The sequence below is a fragment of the Cuculus canorus genome, chromosome 5, assembly GCF_017976375.1.
Source record: "Cuculus canorus isolate bCucCan1 chromosome 5, bCucCan1.pri, whole genome shotgun sequence".
NCBI classification, from domain to species: domain Eukaryota; kingdom Metazoa; phylum Chordata; class Aves; order Cuculiformes; family Cuculidae; genus Cuculus; species Cuculus canorus.
This window is the reverse complement of record NC_071405.1, coordinates 59296728-59316312: the sequence shown is the minus strand read 5'-3', so window position 1 is coordinate 59316312 and position 19585 is coordinate 59296728. Positions and strand designations below refer to the sequence as shown.

At 33.6% G+C, this 19585-nt stretch overlaps 1 protein-coding gene across 4 annotated transcripts in view; it reads right to left on the bottom strand.

Moving 5' to 3' along the window:
- FMN1 (formin 1) overlaps nucleotides 1-19585 on the bottom strand; it is a 182755-nt gene that overhangs the window by 71951 nt on the left and 91219 nt on the right. For all 4 annotated transcript variants that reach the window (XM_054067736.1, XM_054067737.1, XM_054067735.1 and 1 more), the window contains 3 exons: nucleotides 15266-16044; nucleotides 12766-12916; nucleotides 3312-3399 (listed from right to left, as the gene is read on the bottom strand). In XM_054067736.1, coding sequence (XP_053923711.1) covers nucleotides 3312-3399; nucleotides 12766-12916; nucleotides 15266-16044 — 1018 coding nt within the window. The remainder of the gene's footprint in view (nucleotides 1-3311; nucleotides 3400-12765; nucleotides 12917-15265; nucleotides 16045-19585) is intronic.

Here is a 19585-nt window from a genome sequence, read left to right as displayed (position 1 = left end):
CTCAAGATGTACTATTTCAGCTGAACGAGGATAGAAAAAAATAAGAGAAGTGTATTGATATGAAATGGAGATTACTTCTGTAAGTTTTTAGTGTTAAAGTATGTTCCTTACCTAACTAGCAGCTGATCTCCACCATTCCTCATCTTTTCTTTATAAAAGTTTTAAAACAACCTCAGAGAAGCCTTGAAAATAATACCAAACCTAGGCACAAATTATTGCTATTTGATTTTTAACTATAAATACAGATCCTATATAGCATACTGAGACAGACAGATTTTCTGTCTGCTTCTCTTGCTCAAGAGATGAATACTACTAATAGTGGTCTAATCAAAAACTATATTACCAGCTTCAGTACCAGATTCAACAGTAAAATTTGTTAGTGTTCTCAGAAGACACAGCACCTAGCATTTCTTATGCTCTTACCAAAAACCTGAGTATTAGGACAGGTGCAGCATGGCAATGTTAACTATGTCTCTGCATCATATAACACCAACATCAGCCAAAACAATTATTCAGTTTTATGTTGCTTTCTCCCTCGACTGTACTCAAGACACAGCAAGAATTAAAAATTCTCCGTGCGGGATGAACTTCACTCTCTCAAACAAACATGTGTGGGAGATTCCCTTCCTGAAGCGTGGCTGGCTCATTATCAAATACAAACTGTATTTTATCAAATACAAACTAAAACATCTGGGTGCCAGATATGGTCACTTGCTTGTTTAGCACGGCTGAGCTATCTACAGAATACGCTGTGAAGTTACTTACTTTGATTTGAGAGACTAATCCTGTAGATGCAGAAATCCCAGACTGTTTTTAAAAAGGATGTAAATTTTCTAGTGATTACTTTTGTTCTGCCTTGTCTATGACTTTGCATGCATCTGTATGTATAGGGCAGTTCATCTGAGGACAGCCTTCCTATATCTGTATTTCTGTAACTGCTATTTAAGATAGAGTAAGCAGTACACTATATGAAGACAGCTAATTCATTTATACATGGCTTTTCAACAAACATGGTCAGAAAAACATGAAATAAAGTTATATATATTTTCTTTTGCTTCAAGTTTCTTCATTCTCTGTTGCATGCTGATAAAGACTATTTTTCCCCTGTCTTTCACATACAGAACTATGGAATGGAAATTGGCTTGAAAAAAGGGAAAAGTGCTTAATTTTCGTATTTCTTAGAGGTGGCTTTTTGTAACTTCAGTTTGTAAAAAAATAAAAGAACTCTGACATTCATCACCCAATAATTACACGCTTTTTTCATTAGGGTTGTTGTGCTATTTAGCTTATTGTGATCTTTTTTCATCAAGTACATTGACTACGAGAATGTGTCTGATAGGCAGGACTGCACACACATTTAAATTAAACAAAATACTAGGGGATAAACACAGACTAAAAGAGAAACAAGTATATTTCTACTCTGTCTTCATTGTAGTATGCATTTCTAAAGATTCATTTCACAGAACAAATGTATTCCCTGAGTCTGGTGAACTGTTTTTCTTTCCCCCCAGATAGTCTCTGCACACAGATCTTTATTGGAGTCACTCATTCTGCTTAGTGACTGCTTTTTTCCCCAAAAAAAATTCCACTAACAGTATTCCCAAATCCCAATTGTATCTCCTAGCTGTTTCCATAAGCAAGAGACAGCATATCCTATGCTGTCTTGAGCAACACACGTGGTGACAGGCCAGTCATTCGCTACCTCAGAAAAGAGAGGGTGATGAGTTATAAACCCTTCTTCAGTGACAGCACTTGTTTAGTTCTCTCTCTTCTACCAACACCCTAATTTTCGTTAAACTTGTAGGACTACATTAGCTATGTCTACAACTGCAAATAGCATAGTCTTTAGAAATGGATTTGTAGACAGCAACAGCTGGTATTGAGGATCCAGTGTCCACAGTATAGACATTTCAGGGCGTTTTAATTATCTCTCATCTGATCCTGTGGAATTTAAAGCCTGTTATAGGTGGAGACTGCTGGTGTGTTCCTAGAGCACATCTTCTCATTTAATGTAATTCTGAAGAATTTTAGTGCACTCTGAGACTGCTCTGCAATGCAAACACAGCAAATGGGACAACTGGTAGATTTGATTCAAAAGTGCACTTCTGATTCAAGCCAGGCTGCTAGTGTATACATGCCCAAACATTTGACTTATTCTTTTCTCTTAAAATTGATAGAAATTGGCCAGAGTATTTCAAAAGATGTAGAAGTACAGCAAATGACTGAAAGAGAGATGTTCTATTTTAGTAGAACATCGTGTAATGGAAAATAAAAAGTCACGAAAGCATCTCTGAAGATATTTAATACTACCCAGTTTTTATAATGCAGTTGCTGTCCTATCCTATGCCACTGTAATCCCTGCCAGCAAATTATTCAGACCTTTAGTAACAGCAGTTGTTTTCCATCTCATTCTGATACCTTTCACACAATACTGGCAGGCACAAAGTTATTCCTTCTTTTCGTTGTTTCCCTCCACCCCAAGAGACATCTGTAAGCCCTTGTGATTTTAAAGTACTAGATGCTCAAAGACTCTTCTGAAATGAGTAATAATGCCAGCAGCATCTCAACACCCTACCCAGTATTTGTATGTGATGGAGGGAAAACAATAGGAAAAAAGGCGACATCAAGTTGAATTCTTCCAGCAGTTGTTTTAAATGGTGAATATTTTCCTTTTTTTAATGTGAAAAAGAAATAAACAATATCCTTAAACAATATCTTTTTAAATCCAGAAAATAAGCAGAATCTGAATTACCCCAGTGTTCTGAAAAATCTGTGTTTCTGTAGAGTTGTATTGGCAAACTCAGATAATTTCTACCAGTAATGGAATTTGTACACTGAGGAGCCCTACGCTTTGAAAAATGCCATCCATTCTGATTTCTGCGCAGTAGCTGCAGCAGTTTGGGATGTGCTTTTTATACTGGCAATGAAGCAAAATTTAAACATTCAGCAAATACTGACTGCACGTTTGAAGCCCAAAAGATTTATATATAAGCTCTTCATTTAATTTTTGTCAGTGGAGGACTTGCTTAAGAAAAAAGAGGGAACTGTAAGGGAGAAATATGGAACAGTTTTGAGAAAACAATTTACTGAAAGTGAAATGCAAACTGAAATTATACAGAATGCATTGTATCTAAATTCAGTTCTCATTTAGGTGAAACTTTTACAAGTACTAGAATATACTGGAAGAATGATTCTTCTTTTATCTTTTAGAGGACTATATTGAAAGCACATTCCATATTGCACAGAATTCTATTAAGGGGCCTATGAGAAGGTCACGCAAATAGGATACATTAAGTGTAAGAAACACTTACCTTGTTGAATATCCTTCATCTCCAAGTGCAAACTGGATATTAAAATTCCTACAGTTTGAGACCGTTTTCCATCCAGCAATTTGATAATCTAGAAAGATGATGCAAAATGATCTGAAATCAAATGAACAGTCTACAAAGGATTCATTCACATTAATGAGAGAAGCTAGTATGTGAATTGAATTCAACGTGTCTACAAACAAAATCTTTTCACTAACTAAATGGGGTAGTAAAAGCTTCATCTTATCTCTGTGCTCTGCACCCTAACAAATTGCTGATAAATGTAAGCTTGGACTCTCAAGAAAATCACCTCTTGTAGTGCGCTACTAAGAAGGAAAAGAAAAAGCACATCAAATATTTATTCTGGAATACACTTCTCCCCCCTTTTCCTTAAGGTGATCAAGGAAGAACTATTTAAGATACACTGAGAACAACACAGGTTCCTTGGTTTGTCTGCTAGTTTACATTTCAGTGCAAATACATTTAAGCCTATCTTTTTGACAAAGGATCAGTTCCTGACCAAGAAAAATTGGAGAATTATTGTTATGCCCGTCTCAACATTATTTCTGGAACACTAGAGTCTACTTAACGATTTCTTTCACTCTTGTCTGAATGTGCTTCTTCCACATGCTTGACAATTCACAAGGATTTGAGGATTCTGTTCACATTTTGGGTAACAGACGTTTGTTAGTATAATATGCTGACATTCATAATGTAATTTTTTCAGATGTTGGATGGGGGAGAAGAAAAAGAAGGGAGGGAAACTTTGAGGAAGTTATTTTGGCTTGTTGAAATTAGTGACATTGATGTGATTCAGTCCATCAATGATGTAATGATAAGTAAACAATCAGAATTTTAGAAGTGCAGTTCACATGTTAAAAAATGTTGAAACCAAATTTCTCACGTTTAGACTGCTGGCATTTTGATTTACGTCATAAAAAAGATATGACAGCAGCACAACACCAAATGCAATACAGACATAGGTTCTTAAAAATAAGGAATGTTCAGATTCAAGCAGTTGGCTTACTCTATATTGTTGATGTACAAATACTACTAAAAATACTAAGTCGTACATAAAATTAAAACTAATGGCTGTTTTCCCTAAATTTATATTCCTAGTATCTGGACAATATTTAATCTATATATATCCAAATTTAGTGTTAATAATTTGGTGACACTAATATTTGTGTATTTAATAATATTATAAACTTTAAGTAATCATTATACCTGATCCCTGTAGTATTCTTATACGTGCCGACATTGCAGTCAGTCAACTGATAAGATTTATACTAACTTGTACAAATGTTTCTTACTTGTGTTATATGGGATGTAGGAATATTTGACTGTGCAACTACTTAGCCATTCACCGGTATAAAATAGATTTGTAGCTGAGATACAGGAAAAAGGTCAAAGATAATGATATTTTCATCTGAAAATGCAAAGTTAGTTCTTATTTATAGAGGCTGAAATTGGACAATATATGAACAAGTTGGAATACAAGCTGCCTTCAACAAAGATGTGAGAGATATTTTAAGTCTGCCTTGTAGGGACTCAACATTTAATCAACTTATGTGGCATATTTTCTGCATCTATTCCAAGAGGTTTTTTTCAGCCTGTATGTAAAGCATGTATGTTGGATATTAAGAAAGTAATACTATTTAAAGCATTTTCTTCAAGTAAGAAAGAATTCAAGCTCTTTATCTCTTGAGTACACAAGGAGACAAGATGATTTAGCTACAAGTTACGATAAATTATAAATATTCTGTTAGCAACACATCCCACTGACTTATTTTTCAGAGCAAATGTAAGTAACTGCTCAGTCTATCATGGTCATTTCTGAAACTTTACATGAATTTACCAAACTCCACAGCACATTAACTTCTTACAGGGATAATTACAGGCTTGAGTAGTATGCAATTTGTATAGCACTCACTGACCTCCAAGTTGATCTTGTTCAGGGCCAAATTCATAGGTTGTCATAAACTCTATTAGACATGCCTAGTCTGAGGCAAAACCTTTCCAGACTATATCCATTGTAGACAATATGACATTTGAAATCACTCTACTAACTTATTTTTAAATGCTAATATATTTTCCAGATATAATGAACTAGCTCACATTGCTAAGCAAGACTTCTTCCTAAAAAGATTAGAAAAAAAAATTCAAAGAAGACAATTTTAAAAGCTAAAACAGAGATTCATGTTTTAAAATCACCAACTAACTGGATGCTCACATTCATTTTAGACAAATGTACACATGGTCACAATTACCAGGCATCAAACTAGACTCAGAATACCTGAAATAGCTTCAACCAACTGAAATCTGTAACTGAAGGCTAATATTTTATTCATTAGACAGCAAAACAGAGGGAACAAGAAAAAAGAATAGGTTAAATTTGGTGCAAAATAACTCTAAAAACACAGTTGTAAAGCTAAATATTACATAGGGCTTTTGTCATAGATTTTTAGAAGCAATGTGCAACTTGGAAGACTTTGCAACAAAAATATGTAATCAGTAGTAAAATGGAGAATATATTTTCATAGATATTCACATTGCCCCAGATTATACTTATTCTCAGAAAGTCACTGATAGGGCATTAAATAAGTGTGCGAATTGCAATGGAAACAAGACACAAAAAAAATCAGTACTTTTCCAGGTCATAAAAACCATAAAACAAAATAAAATGAAAGCTTGTAAAGCTTGCATTGAACTATTTAGTCTATGTTTTTAAAAGACAAATCACTGATCACCTCTCAGCATATTGGGACTTGCTTATAGCTGGCAGTGACAGGTAAGCAGCTAAAATCCAGCTGACACCAGTTGGTATTGCTATGTCAGCTGGCAGGGTTTGCCAGCTGCCTGCCACTCCTCCAGACTATGAATATATTGCTATAATGGATGCAGCATCTTCTGGCTTAGTGATGAAGTTGTGACTACTGGTGCTAATTCATTTAATTCACTGATCCATAACATTATTTCCTCTATGTGGTGTTCCCTGACTATTTTCTAATGTTATTAAATTAGTTTATTTGCTGTACAAAAGTGCTCCTTCTACGTCTTTCAAATATTTATCATCTAATTTAAAAGTGGAGACATATTGAAGCTTGAATACATTCATAAATTATTCTGCTATTCCCATTAAAAGGGAATTAAAAGGTGTTTTGCTAATGTAGGCAGAAATGTATTTCATTAAATATTATACCACAGACTTCACTGTTTTGTCTAATTGTAATGTCTACATTCTGTCCAGTACACTTACCGGTGCTGAAATCTGAACAGATTCAGTTTACTTTAGTGACCAAAAGCTAAATCCTTCCTCCTCCTGCTGCATGGATTCTTTCCATAATATTTAAATCTATTGAGAGAAACCATAAGCTAAAAATCTGCCCTGTATATCCCAGTGTTTCCCTCCATTCCCACTCATTGACTTGTATGGTGAAGTCAATGGCCTGGACTCATAGCAGTCTGCTGAAACCCAGTTCAAAGAGAGGAAGAATAACCTGCAGAAGAAGTGTGCCCCTTAAGCCATTCTACATCAGCACCCCACGAGTTACCAAAGATATTTCCAAAGAAGCTTAAGACAAGACACGATCTCTTCTATTCCTACTATTGGAAAGAACCTAGTTTAACTTTTTTATTTAACATGGACAAACCATAGATTTACATTTTTAAAATCCTTAAAAAATATTTTAGGACATGTAATTCTATTGCAAATCTGTTGGATGGAAAAACTATTTCTAGCCTTCTGCTAGAGGACAAGCAAATGACAATTTCTCAGAATAAAAGAGGTAAGAAATGAGCTAGTAAGAAACTTACTTCAATATCTTTGCTCCTATCAAAACTGCAAAAACAAGACAAAGCCACAAACTAGATATTTACCCTTTGTGGATAACTACAACATCCTACATGTTTTGTAGTAAACAAGGAAATGCAGTATTCATCCTTTGCAGTCCCACAAAAAAAAAATAAAGAGAAAGTGAGAGTATCCCAGAAGAGCACGCCCTAGCATTTTATTACTTCTACTGAAGTTTGAACACTGTTTATTATCTTAAGCAGACTTCTGAAGACTGTCATTGTGTTTCAACCGCTCAAAGCTTCCAATATTTTCTGCAATATCTGCCCTTCTTGTGGAAACACAAAATTCGTTAATGGTAATTCCTCATTTAGTTAGATGGACAAAAAACTTGCTGACAGACATATCCCTTTCAGTTAAAAAAATGCAATTCACTCAAAATATTGACACTCTTCTTAAATGAGAACACATGTTAATAATTATATGAAGTCTGTTAGAGATAATAGACAACAGAAAAGCCATTATCTTTAATGTCCTCCCACGTCTTTGAAATGATAATCATTGCACTAAAGGGCCAAAAATGATTGATGGACTTTCATTTGTAGCATACACCTGACACAAATTACTTGACATTTGCTTTCTTTTTTTTTTTTTGGTAAGACGAAGACGAAGTGGCATCACAAACATCCAACTATCCTGTTTATTGAATAAGTATAGTTGAATTTTTGAGGATAAGCTGCTAACAAGTGCTCAAATATATCAGACAAACTAATGTAACTTCAAAATATATCTAAGTCCAGTAAAAAAGCTACAGAATGCACATTGACTAAATCACAGGAAAGGAATGTTCTTTTCTAAATTAACTCTTTTTCAGGCTTACAGGGTAGCATAGCTTAAAACATAATGAATCATGTTTTTTTGATTTCATTCCAAAATATATGTCCTAATTCTGCCTGCCTTCTATTTGGTACGACAAGAACAGACTGTGGTCCTGCAAATTTAACAGGAAATGGAGAACCTATCACTTGAAAACAAGCCTATCAGCTTAAAGATTTTCATGGGTATGTACAGACAAGAAAAGTTAACACTTTAGAATGGAAGAAAATAAAACGGCTTGCATGTAAAACGTCAGTCTTTCACCTGACACGAAAATATCTCTAGAAGACTTCTGCAGTCTGTTAATGATGTTAGATCCTTCAAATTACATTCAAATCTATGGAAAGCTGAGTTCTTTCAAAAACAACCAATGCTTGGGGTTTCTCCCCCCCCTCACAAAGAGTTTAGAGTTTTAATATGTTAATTGTTTCCAGTAGTCATTGTTTTCATAAAAAGCTATGGACCTTAGTGGTACTGTACTGAATCTATTTGCAGTTGTACATGTTTGGTACATAAAAATTTATGTCCATTTACAATTTCACAAATATAACTTACAATATGTGTTTTTAAAGAAACCCCACATTCCTAGATTAATGCTTTAATGCAAGTGTTGGTGGATAATTTAATAGATGTAGAAATCATATGTCCAGAATTCTACAACTGAAATATAAGCATAAGAAATGATAATGAAACAGTCTAGATTATAGTTGCACTTTCACAAGCATGTCAGTGATACATTAAAAATAGGAGTCATATTCCAAAGGCATTTAAAGTTTAAAAGTCCAATAGAATCAATACCTAAATTGAAGTTATGTACTGAAATAACATGGTGTATCTAGCTCCTCTTCTTGATTTCCAAGAAGCTGTAACTTCAAATTAATTTTGAAAGTGGGACCAACTCTGTGCTTTTGAAAAAAGCTTAACTAAAGATCACAACACCTTACATGGCATAAATGTAGATCCAAAGAGTATTACCAATAGCATCACACCAGTAACTTATGTATTCAGATTAAGAGAACTGAATTAGCCAAAACCAGGGAGAAATTTATCTAATTTATATTCAAGTGCCAATGAACTTCTGAATTTTTGTCTAGTAAATCAACTTTGCCTGCTGCAAATTCAACCACTTCAGCTCTAATCTACCTTCTATAAGTTACGTATCCAGAGTCTCTGGAAAATTCAGGATGCAAGCAATAGTCTCTTTTCCATTTCATACGTATGACATCCAAAAAACCCCACTGCACTGTATTACCTTGTATAAGATTATAATGCTTTTAGCCTTACACTTCAAAAGCATTCTTATGGGAGAAGAATTATATGTATTAATTCTTAAATAATGGACAGAAAGTGGACTTTACGTTTTTTAATTGAGTGACAGAATCATGAAATTGAAAGGCACTCAGAAAGTCATCCAAAGCGCTTCTGCACTTAGAGATAGTATCAACAATACGTATACCATTCATAAGTGAAAATACCAAGGTAATCAGACCCAGCAAAGAAGCCCACAGAAACATTAATATATTTTTCTAGTTTGACACTGAGTATATATATGATTAAAAGTATATTCTATATTATTTTTAGTCCATAAATTATGTTATATTGTAAGTACATTTTATATATGTAAATATAAATATATGTGTGTATAATTATATGTGTATATAAATATATACTTAGAAGGTTCCCTTCTGAGTATAACTTGCCAAATGGTACTGGAAAATAGACTGTCCATTCCCTGTGTAGGACAAGATTTAGATATTTCTGTCTGAAAATGGTAGATATCTATCTGCTAGAAGCAGATAGTGTAATAGAAGCACAACATATAGCGAATATTTTAATCTGTCTTGCCATAAAGTACCTACTATGTGCATAAATGGGTAAGAATAGAAAAGGGAAATTTCTATAGGCTTAATGTGATGCTTTCCACAGAAGCATTTATTTCAGAGTAAGCACACACATTATTAGACACTGATGCAATTCTCATTCAAGGAGAAAATTAAGTAATCATATTTTAATAAGAAATTTTGTACCATCTATTGGTCTGTCATTACTCTAAATACTAAGCAGGCTGAACTTAGTTTGTATAAAGTATAGTAAGAAATAGGACAAAATTTATGCAAAGAAGAGATTTAATGCAATGAATAGGTCAGCACTAACACATTATTAAATAAAATTACTTACATATTCTGAACACAGGCTACTATTCCAGATTCTATTGCTGAACCTATATTTTTCTCTGGGAGGCTTTTTTTTATAGAACATGAGAAGATAATTTACAAATAAATAAAAAAATTATATGCTAAAAATTACAATATATGATGAACCTCATGAGATTCGTGTTGTTTGTAATGTCTGCAGAAAGCATCTTTAACTAGACTACACCATTCCACACACCGCAACTCTTGTAAGCATCCTTTAGACCAGACAAGCATAAACTCCGGTACTAAAGCAATGAAAAAGGTTGTTGCTAAAACCTGCTACATAGATATATTTGTTAGGAATAAAGGCAAGAAAAGTTGAGAGTGGAGAAAAAAGCATGAGAAAGCAGAGATGAAGACAGCAGAACTGATAGTTCTACATTAATCAACAGGTGCTTTCTGTTACTATCTACTAATGAGCCCCTTCTACTACTGTTATCGCTTGGATCGCACTACGACCGATCTAGTGGACCCAGCCTGCAGACATCTGGGCTTTCAGAGAGACAAAGAAAAACACAGGACCATCTAAGAGGATCAGCTCTGTAAAAATACTCAGTTACAACTATGAGTCATTTAACAGAGAAAGGTGGAAAGACAAGATATACAATAAATACAAAATGCTTCTATCCTCAAATTAAAATTTCATTTGAATTCTAAATGCTGATTTATTTTTAATTTTTAAATTGATCAAGTGATGAAAAGTTTAATATTGTTGACCATAAGGTTTTGAAATTTTCACAGAAAGCCCTACAATTCCCATGGTTTGTAACACTATAATCACAATCCAATGACCTTTAGCAAACTAAAGACATAGTAATAAATATAACTCTTTATCTCTTAGGGGATTTATTTTTGTATTTTCACGCAGTACTTTAAAGGCACTTTTTTGTTTCAAAAATTTCAGTAAATATATCTGTAGTCTTAAAATAACAACTTTACATTTAAAACCAAAACAGAATAATTCAACAATGACATAAAGATGATGTCTTTGTAGGAAAATACACTGATTTCTCGCTAGAAACGGTACATATTATTATACCATTATTTCCTACATTGTATAGAGCAATTATTTTTCAATCACGTTTTTGATAAAGTTAAGAGAGACCATTAAGAAATTGTGCTGCTGTAGCAAAGAGTTAGTTTACAAAGTAGCAAGGAAAAAGAATACTGCAATTTCATCTTGCAAAATAGAGACCTAATTTTCCACCTGGCTTGCTGTCACACACATGAAGAAATAGGTTTATTAACTTCATTGCTAGGATTTTGACATACAAACGTAACTTTTAATGTCATTCCTATGTAAAGTTATATTGGCTACATTCTTCTTCAAAGCTCTTTATAAACCTGTATTTCCTATTAAATAATTCTTACTGAAATATGTAAATCAATGAAATGTAAAAATAAATTTTAGAAAGAGGGCATCAGAAATGTGAACTATTGGCATTTACAGATACAGATGAGTACTACAATCCATGTGCACCTGAAGTGTTTATCAAGTGAAATAAGTCAAAATATTTTTCAGAGACTCTCACATCCAACTTCAGTCTGAAGGACTGTAAGAATTAGTAATTTCTTTAGAGTGTGTTTACAAATGCCAGCATGCCCTCCTCATGGCCCCATTTTTCGCTTTTTGCATGATGTGTTTGAATTTTATAAATTCTGTAGCCTTATTTACATCTCTCATTAACGGTTTTGCTATGATATAACACAGGAAATTTATGATCAAAGATGTTTTGAAAAATCTGATTATACTGATATGTATCTATGTATGCATATTTCACCATATATGTATTATAAACCTGAAAAAGGTAGATAGCACAGCTTACAGACGAACTGCCCTCTTGTGGTTCTAAGCAGGTAAACTCAGATACAGTATATTTTTAAATGAGTTTCTAATACATAACCACATTGTTTTAGGGAAACAGTATCGATTACCGTCCAGCCTAGAATTTTTCCTGCCGCAAATACTACTAATGTAATTTCTTTGTCCTGTCAACACACAGGAACTGGCAAGCACAAGCTCCCTCTGCAACCGATCATGTCTGAGACAGACAATATCTGCACTACAGTAATGACACAGTTGCTGCATAAGCTTTTGGCCATTAAAGACATGATTTTCCTCTCCCTTCCTGACACAGTTCTTTAGCTTAACTGGAAAAAAATGTTTTTAGAATTCCTTATTAAAAACGTCTAACAGTCCTATTTTTTTTTTATTTATACTGTATTTTTTCCAATGAAATTCACGTCAATGGAAAAGAGATTTGATAGCGAAACTTATAAATCAAGGGTAGACCTGACCTGAAATAGTGGCACTTTTAGATACTTATTCGAACTTTCATTCAGTTCTACACAACACCTTTTCTACCTTACTGGGATGTAGAACTTCTATCTTCAAAGGCAAATCTTCAAAGGTAAATAGTAACCCTGGATTCCCAAGCAAGAGTTGAATTAGTAATCCATGTATTTTGCTTCAAAATGAGATGTACAAACCTGTTTTATCTGTTCATTCAGAAATAAATAAAAAGGGAGATTTCCTAAAAGGTAAAAGTAAACAGCGACACAAAAAAATCAAATGCAAAGGAACAATAAATACCTTTTTGGCCTTGGGTTTTTTTTCATAAGTCTCTGATAATGGTTTTCGTTTTTCCTGAGTGGAGTCTTTGGAGAATAAATATTCAAACTCAGTAGTGTCAAGTATATCAGGTTCTTCTAGTGATTCCCACAATGTTGGCATAGTAGTTTTCCTATAAGAAGAAATAAATAATAAATTTTCCAATAAACATTTATGAAAAAACATAATAGAACTAATCATAATATATGAAAATCTATAATAGCTTTAAAACTGAAAGCACCATGCACTGCTGCTATACAAAGTTTTCCTTCCTTATACCTTGCTCTTGAAGAGTCAAAATGTTTTGCAAAAGGCTGTACCAAAAAGTTTAGCTCTTTAGTAGCAACGCATGCCAGACTATCAAAATGCATTATTTGTATTGTACATTTTTTTGTACAAACCCCAAGCATTACAACTGCAGCTTGTGCAAATACATCTCAAGAGACTTCTGCCACTTCAACTAGGATTACGAGTATTTCAACAGCAGCATTTTTTGAAAAACGCCCAGTAACCTATTTAGGCTTAGAAAAATAAACAGTATCAACCACTATTGAACAAACTTTCCTTAAGTAAATTTTAAGAGCATTTACAGTTATTTGTGTAGGACTCGATTCCCTTCATCTTAGCTGCAGGTATTGTATGCATGTATTTATCCCTGTTGTAGTTCTGAGAAACTAGAGCAATTAAGTGGCAATATTTTGGGAGACTAACCAGTATCCTGCTCCATTCAACCAAACATAAATTATAAATGCAGTTAATCTTTCCTCTTTTTTTTGGTTTTACCTTCCAAGAGCATATTTAGTTTTGGAACGCTTTGGAACTAATTTACAAAATTCGCTAGTTTTATGTAGATATTGGGGAAATACTACATAGTGCTGCAAACTCGGCACTTGAATTCTGCAAGAACAGTGTTTAAAAATTTCAGTGCCTCGGAAAAATACGTGGGACAAAACTTCTGAGTGCTCTTCTTGTCTATCAGTAGCAGGTGGGCTCAGTTCTTCCAGCAGATGTCACTAAAAGGCAGTGAAATTATTTGCAATAACGTTATGAAAATCCCTATGAAATAGAAATGGTTGATGTTGCTAAACATACTTCTGCTAGATGTAATATGCAGCAAAATGCAATACCTACCAATTCAAGGGGAACCCAAATTAATCTATTTTTTCCAATTTTGGATGTTTCCTACTTTATACTCAACTGTACATTTACAGCTCTGCAGCTTCAGTCTCCCTGATATTAACTGTAGTGTCAGGCACACTGAAGAATGAAGGATTTTTTCTGGCTCTGTAATGAGAACTTTGAAGTCCTGGATAGCTGCTGATCTGATCAGCAGACCCTTGGAGAAGTTTCCAGTTCTAGTCATGAAAATGCAGGACCATTACACTCTGTTTCACCAGAAAGCTATGACTTAGACCTTATCTTGCATTCAGCAAAAGCTGGATGAACCACTAATATTTCAGAACAAACATTTTGACTTCATTGAATCAACAGGAAGAATTACAGTAAGCTTTACTTATGGACCAACTATATATTCGCTATGAAACAAGTATAATAAGTAATCTATAATAAATAATAAATAATATGTTAATTCATAGTATACAGTAATACAATAAAATAATGCTGTCGAAGTATATACAACAGTACGCAATATAGTGTGCTTATATAGTATAGCATATGGAATATCATGTGACTATAGAAGTCATATATAATCATAAAATATTATTTCTTAAAATGTCTAAAATAAACTTAGCATCTTTGTAATTGCACTTATCCTAAAATAATTTTGAATATCGATAATAATTATTTGAATTTTAAGACGTGAGTAATCATGTCATTTCATTACTTGCATTATGTGTTACTGGATATTGGGGATTGCCCCATCCCCAGTGCAGGACCTTGCACTTGGCCTTGTTGAACTTCATGAAGTTTGCATGGGCCCATTCCTCAAGCCCGTTAGGGACCCTCTGGATGTCATCCCTTCCCTCAAGCATACCCAGCATTTTATCCCAGCACTAAATCACAATAAGATTGAAAAATTTTTTGTTTATATTTATTTTTTTAAACTGTAGAGGTCTCTATTGGTACTGAGACTCCTCCATAGTGGATGACTCATCCTTCAAGTTCCTGAGCTGCATATATTTATACATATGCTTTACTTTTCCTGCTCTAACAAAACTATACACAGAGGTTAGGTTTCAGTTTAACTGTCTCTAGAACTCATATGACAGAGAATGAAACAACATAGTGCCATGAAGTTGGTACCACCTAAAGTGAATGGAAAGCAAAAATGAAACTCCCACATCATAAAACTTTAACATTTTGATCCTAATTTTAGTTACGATTTAAAAAAAAAATAGATATACTGATTTTGTTATGCATTCCTAGACTGTTAGTTTTCTTGTTATTAAGCTGTAAATAGTATACTTACCCTTGTATCATGGCCTATAAATAGCAACTCTAAGTCCAAATAAACATATTTTACCTGCTGTCTTGTAATTGTATCCGTGTCCAATACAAAGGCTTCATGGGACGGCTAGGTTCAATGGCAGGTTTTCGAGGACCTTGGTTTGAAGATAAAGTGCTATTAAAGAAGAAGCCAGGCCCAGGAGGTGGAGGAGGTGGAGGTAACCCTGATCCAGGCAGTGGAGGAGGAACGGGAGGTCCCAGCCCTGGAAGTGGTGGTGGCGGTGGTGGTGGTGGCGGTGCTTGATTATTCCTACAGCCTTCAGAAAGTGGAGGTGGCAGTGGTGGACCAGATCCAAACTGAGGTGTCAGTGAAGTCAGACCCATTGGCAAAGGTGGTGGTGGAGGAACTAAACCGCGTAGTGAAGAATCTGGAAGGGGAGGAGGAAGCGGTGGTGGTGGAGGAGGAGGAGGCAGCATTTGTTTTAGTTGAGAAGGTAAGACACTTTCTGAAGACGATACCTTGTAACTGTCCTTATTTTCACTTTGGGCAGAAATACTATGTGACAAAGAAGAAATATTAAGCTTTTTGGGTACTATTTGGTTATTTTTTACAGCTCTGTTTTCTTCTTCATTAGGCTTTATGAAAGTTTCTCTGTCAGTCTGTATACATACATTTCGGTATGTCTTTGGTGGGTTATCATCTTCAGTAGAAACACCAATATCCTTTGATTTTTCATTTATTCTGTTTAATTTATTATTGAGTTCCTTCTTCAGATGTGCAATAGTTTCCTCAAGCTGAGCAGTTGATACAGCATGTTCTCCACGAATATGGAATACCCTGAGTTCAAACTGAGACTGCAGAAAAACAAAAAACCCTTAGTGCAAATATTTTTCTAAAGTGTTTATTTTGCAGTAATGAAAAAGATCTTCACATTTAGACTATGTTATTACTTTAAGTATGTAACGTGACAGAAATACTTCACTTTCCCAGTTCTAAATAGCTTTATTGCAAACTATTACATAACCGGACAATTGCTAATCTTTAAAGAAATGAAAGCAGCATGTGTTTCAACAAAACATATTTTATGAGTAAACATTCACATCACTATACCATATTCTAACTTGTACCTTGTCTTTAAGCAGACTTACTGTTTTTTAATTGCTGAATGCAATAACTACTTGTTCATTATGGAGAAAAGGTAACTCTCTTCAATGATATTGTACTTAACGATATGATTCTCTCAACGATTCTATTTCATTTCATAAATATGATATATATAGTCAATATGCTGGGAAGTAAACAATAGATTAAACAAAGCAGAGGCTGAAATTCCTCCCAGAGAAAGCATTAAATAAACAAATTAAAATGTTTTCTTATTCTATTAAAAATGCTCTTATCAATTAAATTCTCCTTTGAATTTATCTTTACTATTAGATTAAAACTTCCTCTCTACCAGATATACTTTAATCTACAATTCAGCAAAATAAATCTTAGAACTCAGATTTCACTGAGGTAAAAAGAAATAACAGTCTTTCAGGAATATATCTAAGTAAGTAAGGAAAAAAAGCCACTTTTCTTACCCTATATCAGAAAAAAATATAAAACATTTGCAACAGAATTATCAGCCTTTCTCCTTTAAATAGTTCACTCCAGTACTGCTATTCCAGATGATTTAAGTCCCTACAAGCTATTTTCTGTTACGCTATAATACTATCAGACAGCTGAGTGATGTTATATTGTTTTTTCGCAAGACAATGATTCCTGAAAGAGCATTTTCCATGGTTCTTTTGGGATCTCTGTGCAAAGGGAAGTCAACATTTCAACAGAAGCAGCCAATGACCTGTGATTTTCCCAAATTCCTGCAGACACAACAATTTACACTTAAAAAAATCGCACGTAGTGCTTGTCAGAAGTGGCAACACAGCACTCCCTACTTACCATTTCATCTTGAGTATTAGGTCAGAGTTTACAGCATTGATTAATATGTATCCAAGTCATGCATGTGCAGCTCAGTATGGCAAATACAGTAGTCTAATTTTATATCATACAAAGAAGCTTGAATAGATATGCAAACAATTTATGTTATTTCTTACAGCAAAATGCTCGGCTTGTGTTCTAATCAATGTGTTAAGATAAAGTCCAAAGTAAACAAGCTGAAACTAATTTATACAAAATGCTCCTTTTCTTGACTGGTAAGCGTAAAGGTGGGAAATCAGGTTTCAAACATAAATCAAAGAGAAATTATATTGGAAACAACCCAATTTCTATTAGTTTTATAGAAGAACTAGGACTAATACGCACAACAAAAAGAACACTTTATGCTTTTTTTTTTTTTACTGTTACTCTATCAAAGTCTGTTGTCGCTCACCTTAATTATTAGTACAGTTCAACTACCACAAGATTTTCTGCCATTTGAATTGCTCCAGAGCAATAACCTTTCATTTCAAAATTGGCATACTGATCCATAAATGAGGTAATTGAGTAAGTTTGCGTTAGGGAATTTAGCTATTTTGTTTGTCACAGTATTTTGCCCCTACTGGACATCAAAACCTCCCCTACAGAACAATTTCTTTCAAATGTTAAAGATTTTCCCAGCAGTAAATCTGAAGTCACCTTAAAAACACACTGTAAACCAAGCACAGAACCTAAAAAAACCTACTTAATACTTTTAACGGGACATTATATACCTTTTCAACTACATATCTTCAGTCCTAATTTACAATATAAAATTAATGGTTTTAGCTCAAAATTATATTCGAGGGGGTAGTTTTATGCTTTGCCTTGCTTTTTACTCTTTCACATTTTCAAAATTATTTTCTGTTAATAAAAACAATAAAATTACTAAAATAAAAATTAAACTTAAAATGACTAAATACAAAAAAAGCAAAGTAGGCTTAACAAAAATGACACATAGGGAATCTGTGTTGAACATATCATCAGTGGAAAAGATCAGATATAAAAGAGCGATAAGGAACAGAATGATTTTTTTTAAATTTTAATTACGTCTCAAAACAAACCTTGTTCACCAAAATAAGATTAATTAATACTGAAATCTTTTCAGTTTACATAATGAGAATAAAATAGTAAAGGAAATTTTCAAGATTATGTATACTCATACATACTATTCATATATAGATAGATGGATAATACATACATATTCTTAAGAAATGTCTGCTGCCTGGCTAATGTTCCCTCAAAAGTAATTAAATACTCTAGAATCTTATAATGAATCAAATGGAGATCAAACAGCATCCAGTCATTCCACACAGGCAGAATTTAAACATTCACTTTCTGACACGTACTGTGGCAAATATGAATGAAGTCTACTACATTTTCCTTATAACATCACTAAGGACTAGTTAGATACCTTAACAACTTGTAGTTTTAAATAATAAAGAAGAGCAGTGTGTACAAAAATTAGATATCTTTGACTCCTGAAAGCAAGTCAATAACTGAAAATAATTTTTTTTACAATTACAATTTTCACTTGTCTGTGGTTTGTAACTTTACGTGGTGCTGCCTATTAGAATGAAATCTCAGAATTCAGGCTGCAGAATACTTGCTGATAATCACTAGACCTCAACACACAAATCTTGAAGGAGCCTACGGAGAACTCAAAGTAAAACTAAGTTAAGTAAAATTAACTAAATTTAAGTCATTATATTAAACTAAGTTTAAACTTAAATAAATTTTGATGTGATCTTTTTGTGGCTATAAACATTCATTATGCAAGATGGCTTCTTGAATTTGCAAATGGCTTGTTCTTTAGAATTTATGGGATTTGTATTAGTTTTGAATCCTTCTGATACTTTAGACATCTAATTTTTACTATAAAGAAAAGTCAATGTATTTTTTATAGCAATTACTGAAACAGTACACACCCAGGTGACTCTTTTTCTTTCTTGAAATTCATAAAACAAAGTTTAGGAACAATGGAATCTTTTTATACTTTATTATAAACAAATCTAACATACTGAAATGGAATATAATATAACTTTTCCCATCTCACAATTTCAAGTGGGAGATAAATCAATCAAAGTTACTTTTATACTATACACTATCACCAGAATCCTGAAATATTACGAACGTAATGTGAACAGAGACATTTTACTGAAGACAAATTAGTGTTAAAACACCTGTGCACAATCTTTCTACTTAAAATACTGTTTTCATCTAAACAGGAACCAAAGTTTTTTTACTATAGCATATGTATATCTACCAAAGTTTACACTTTTATTTCGAGATGTCTGCCAATACTTCTTTAAAATGCTTACATAACAATGCCTGTGGCTGCTGGGAAGAACAAATTTTCAGTTAAATTCAAACCTGCAGGGATCTGAAGAGATACATTTCAAATTATTAAGTATCTTGTTACCGAATCATGTCAGCAATTAT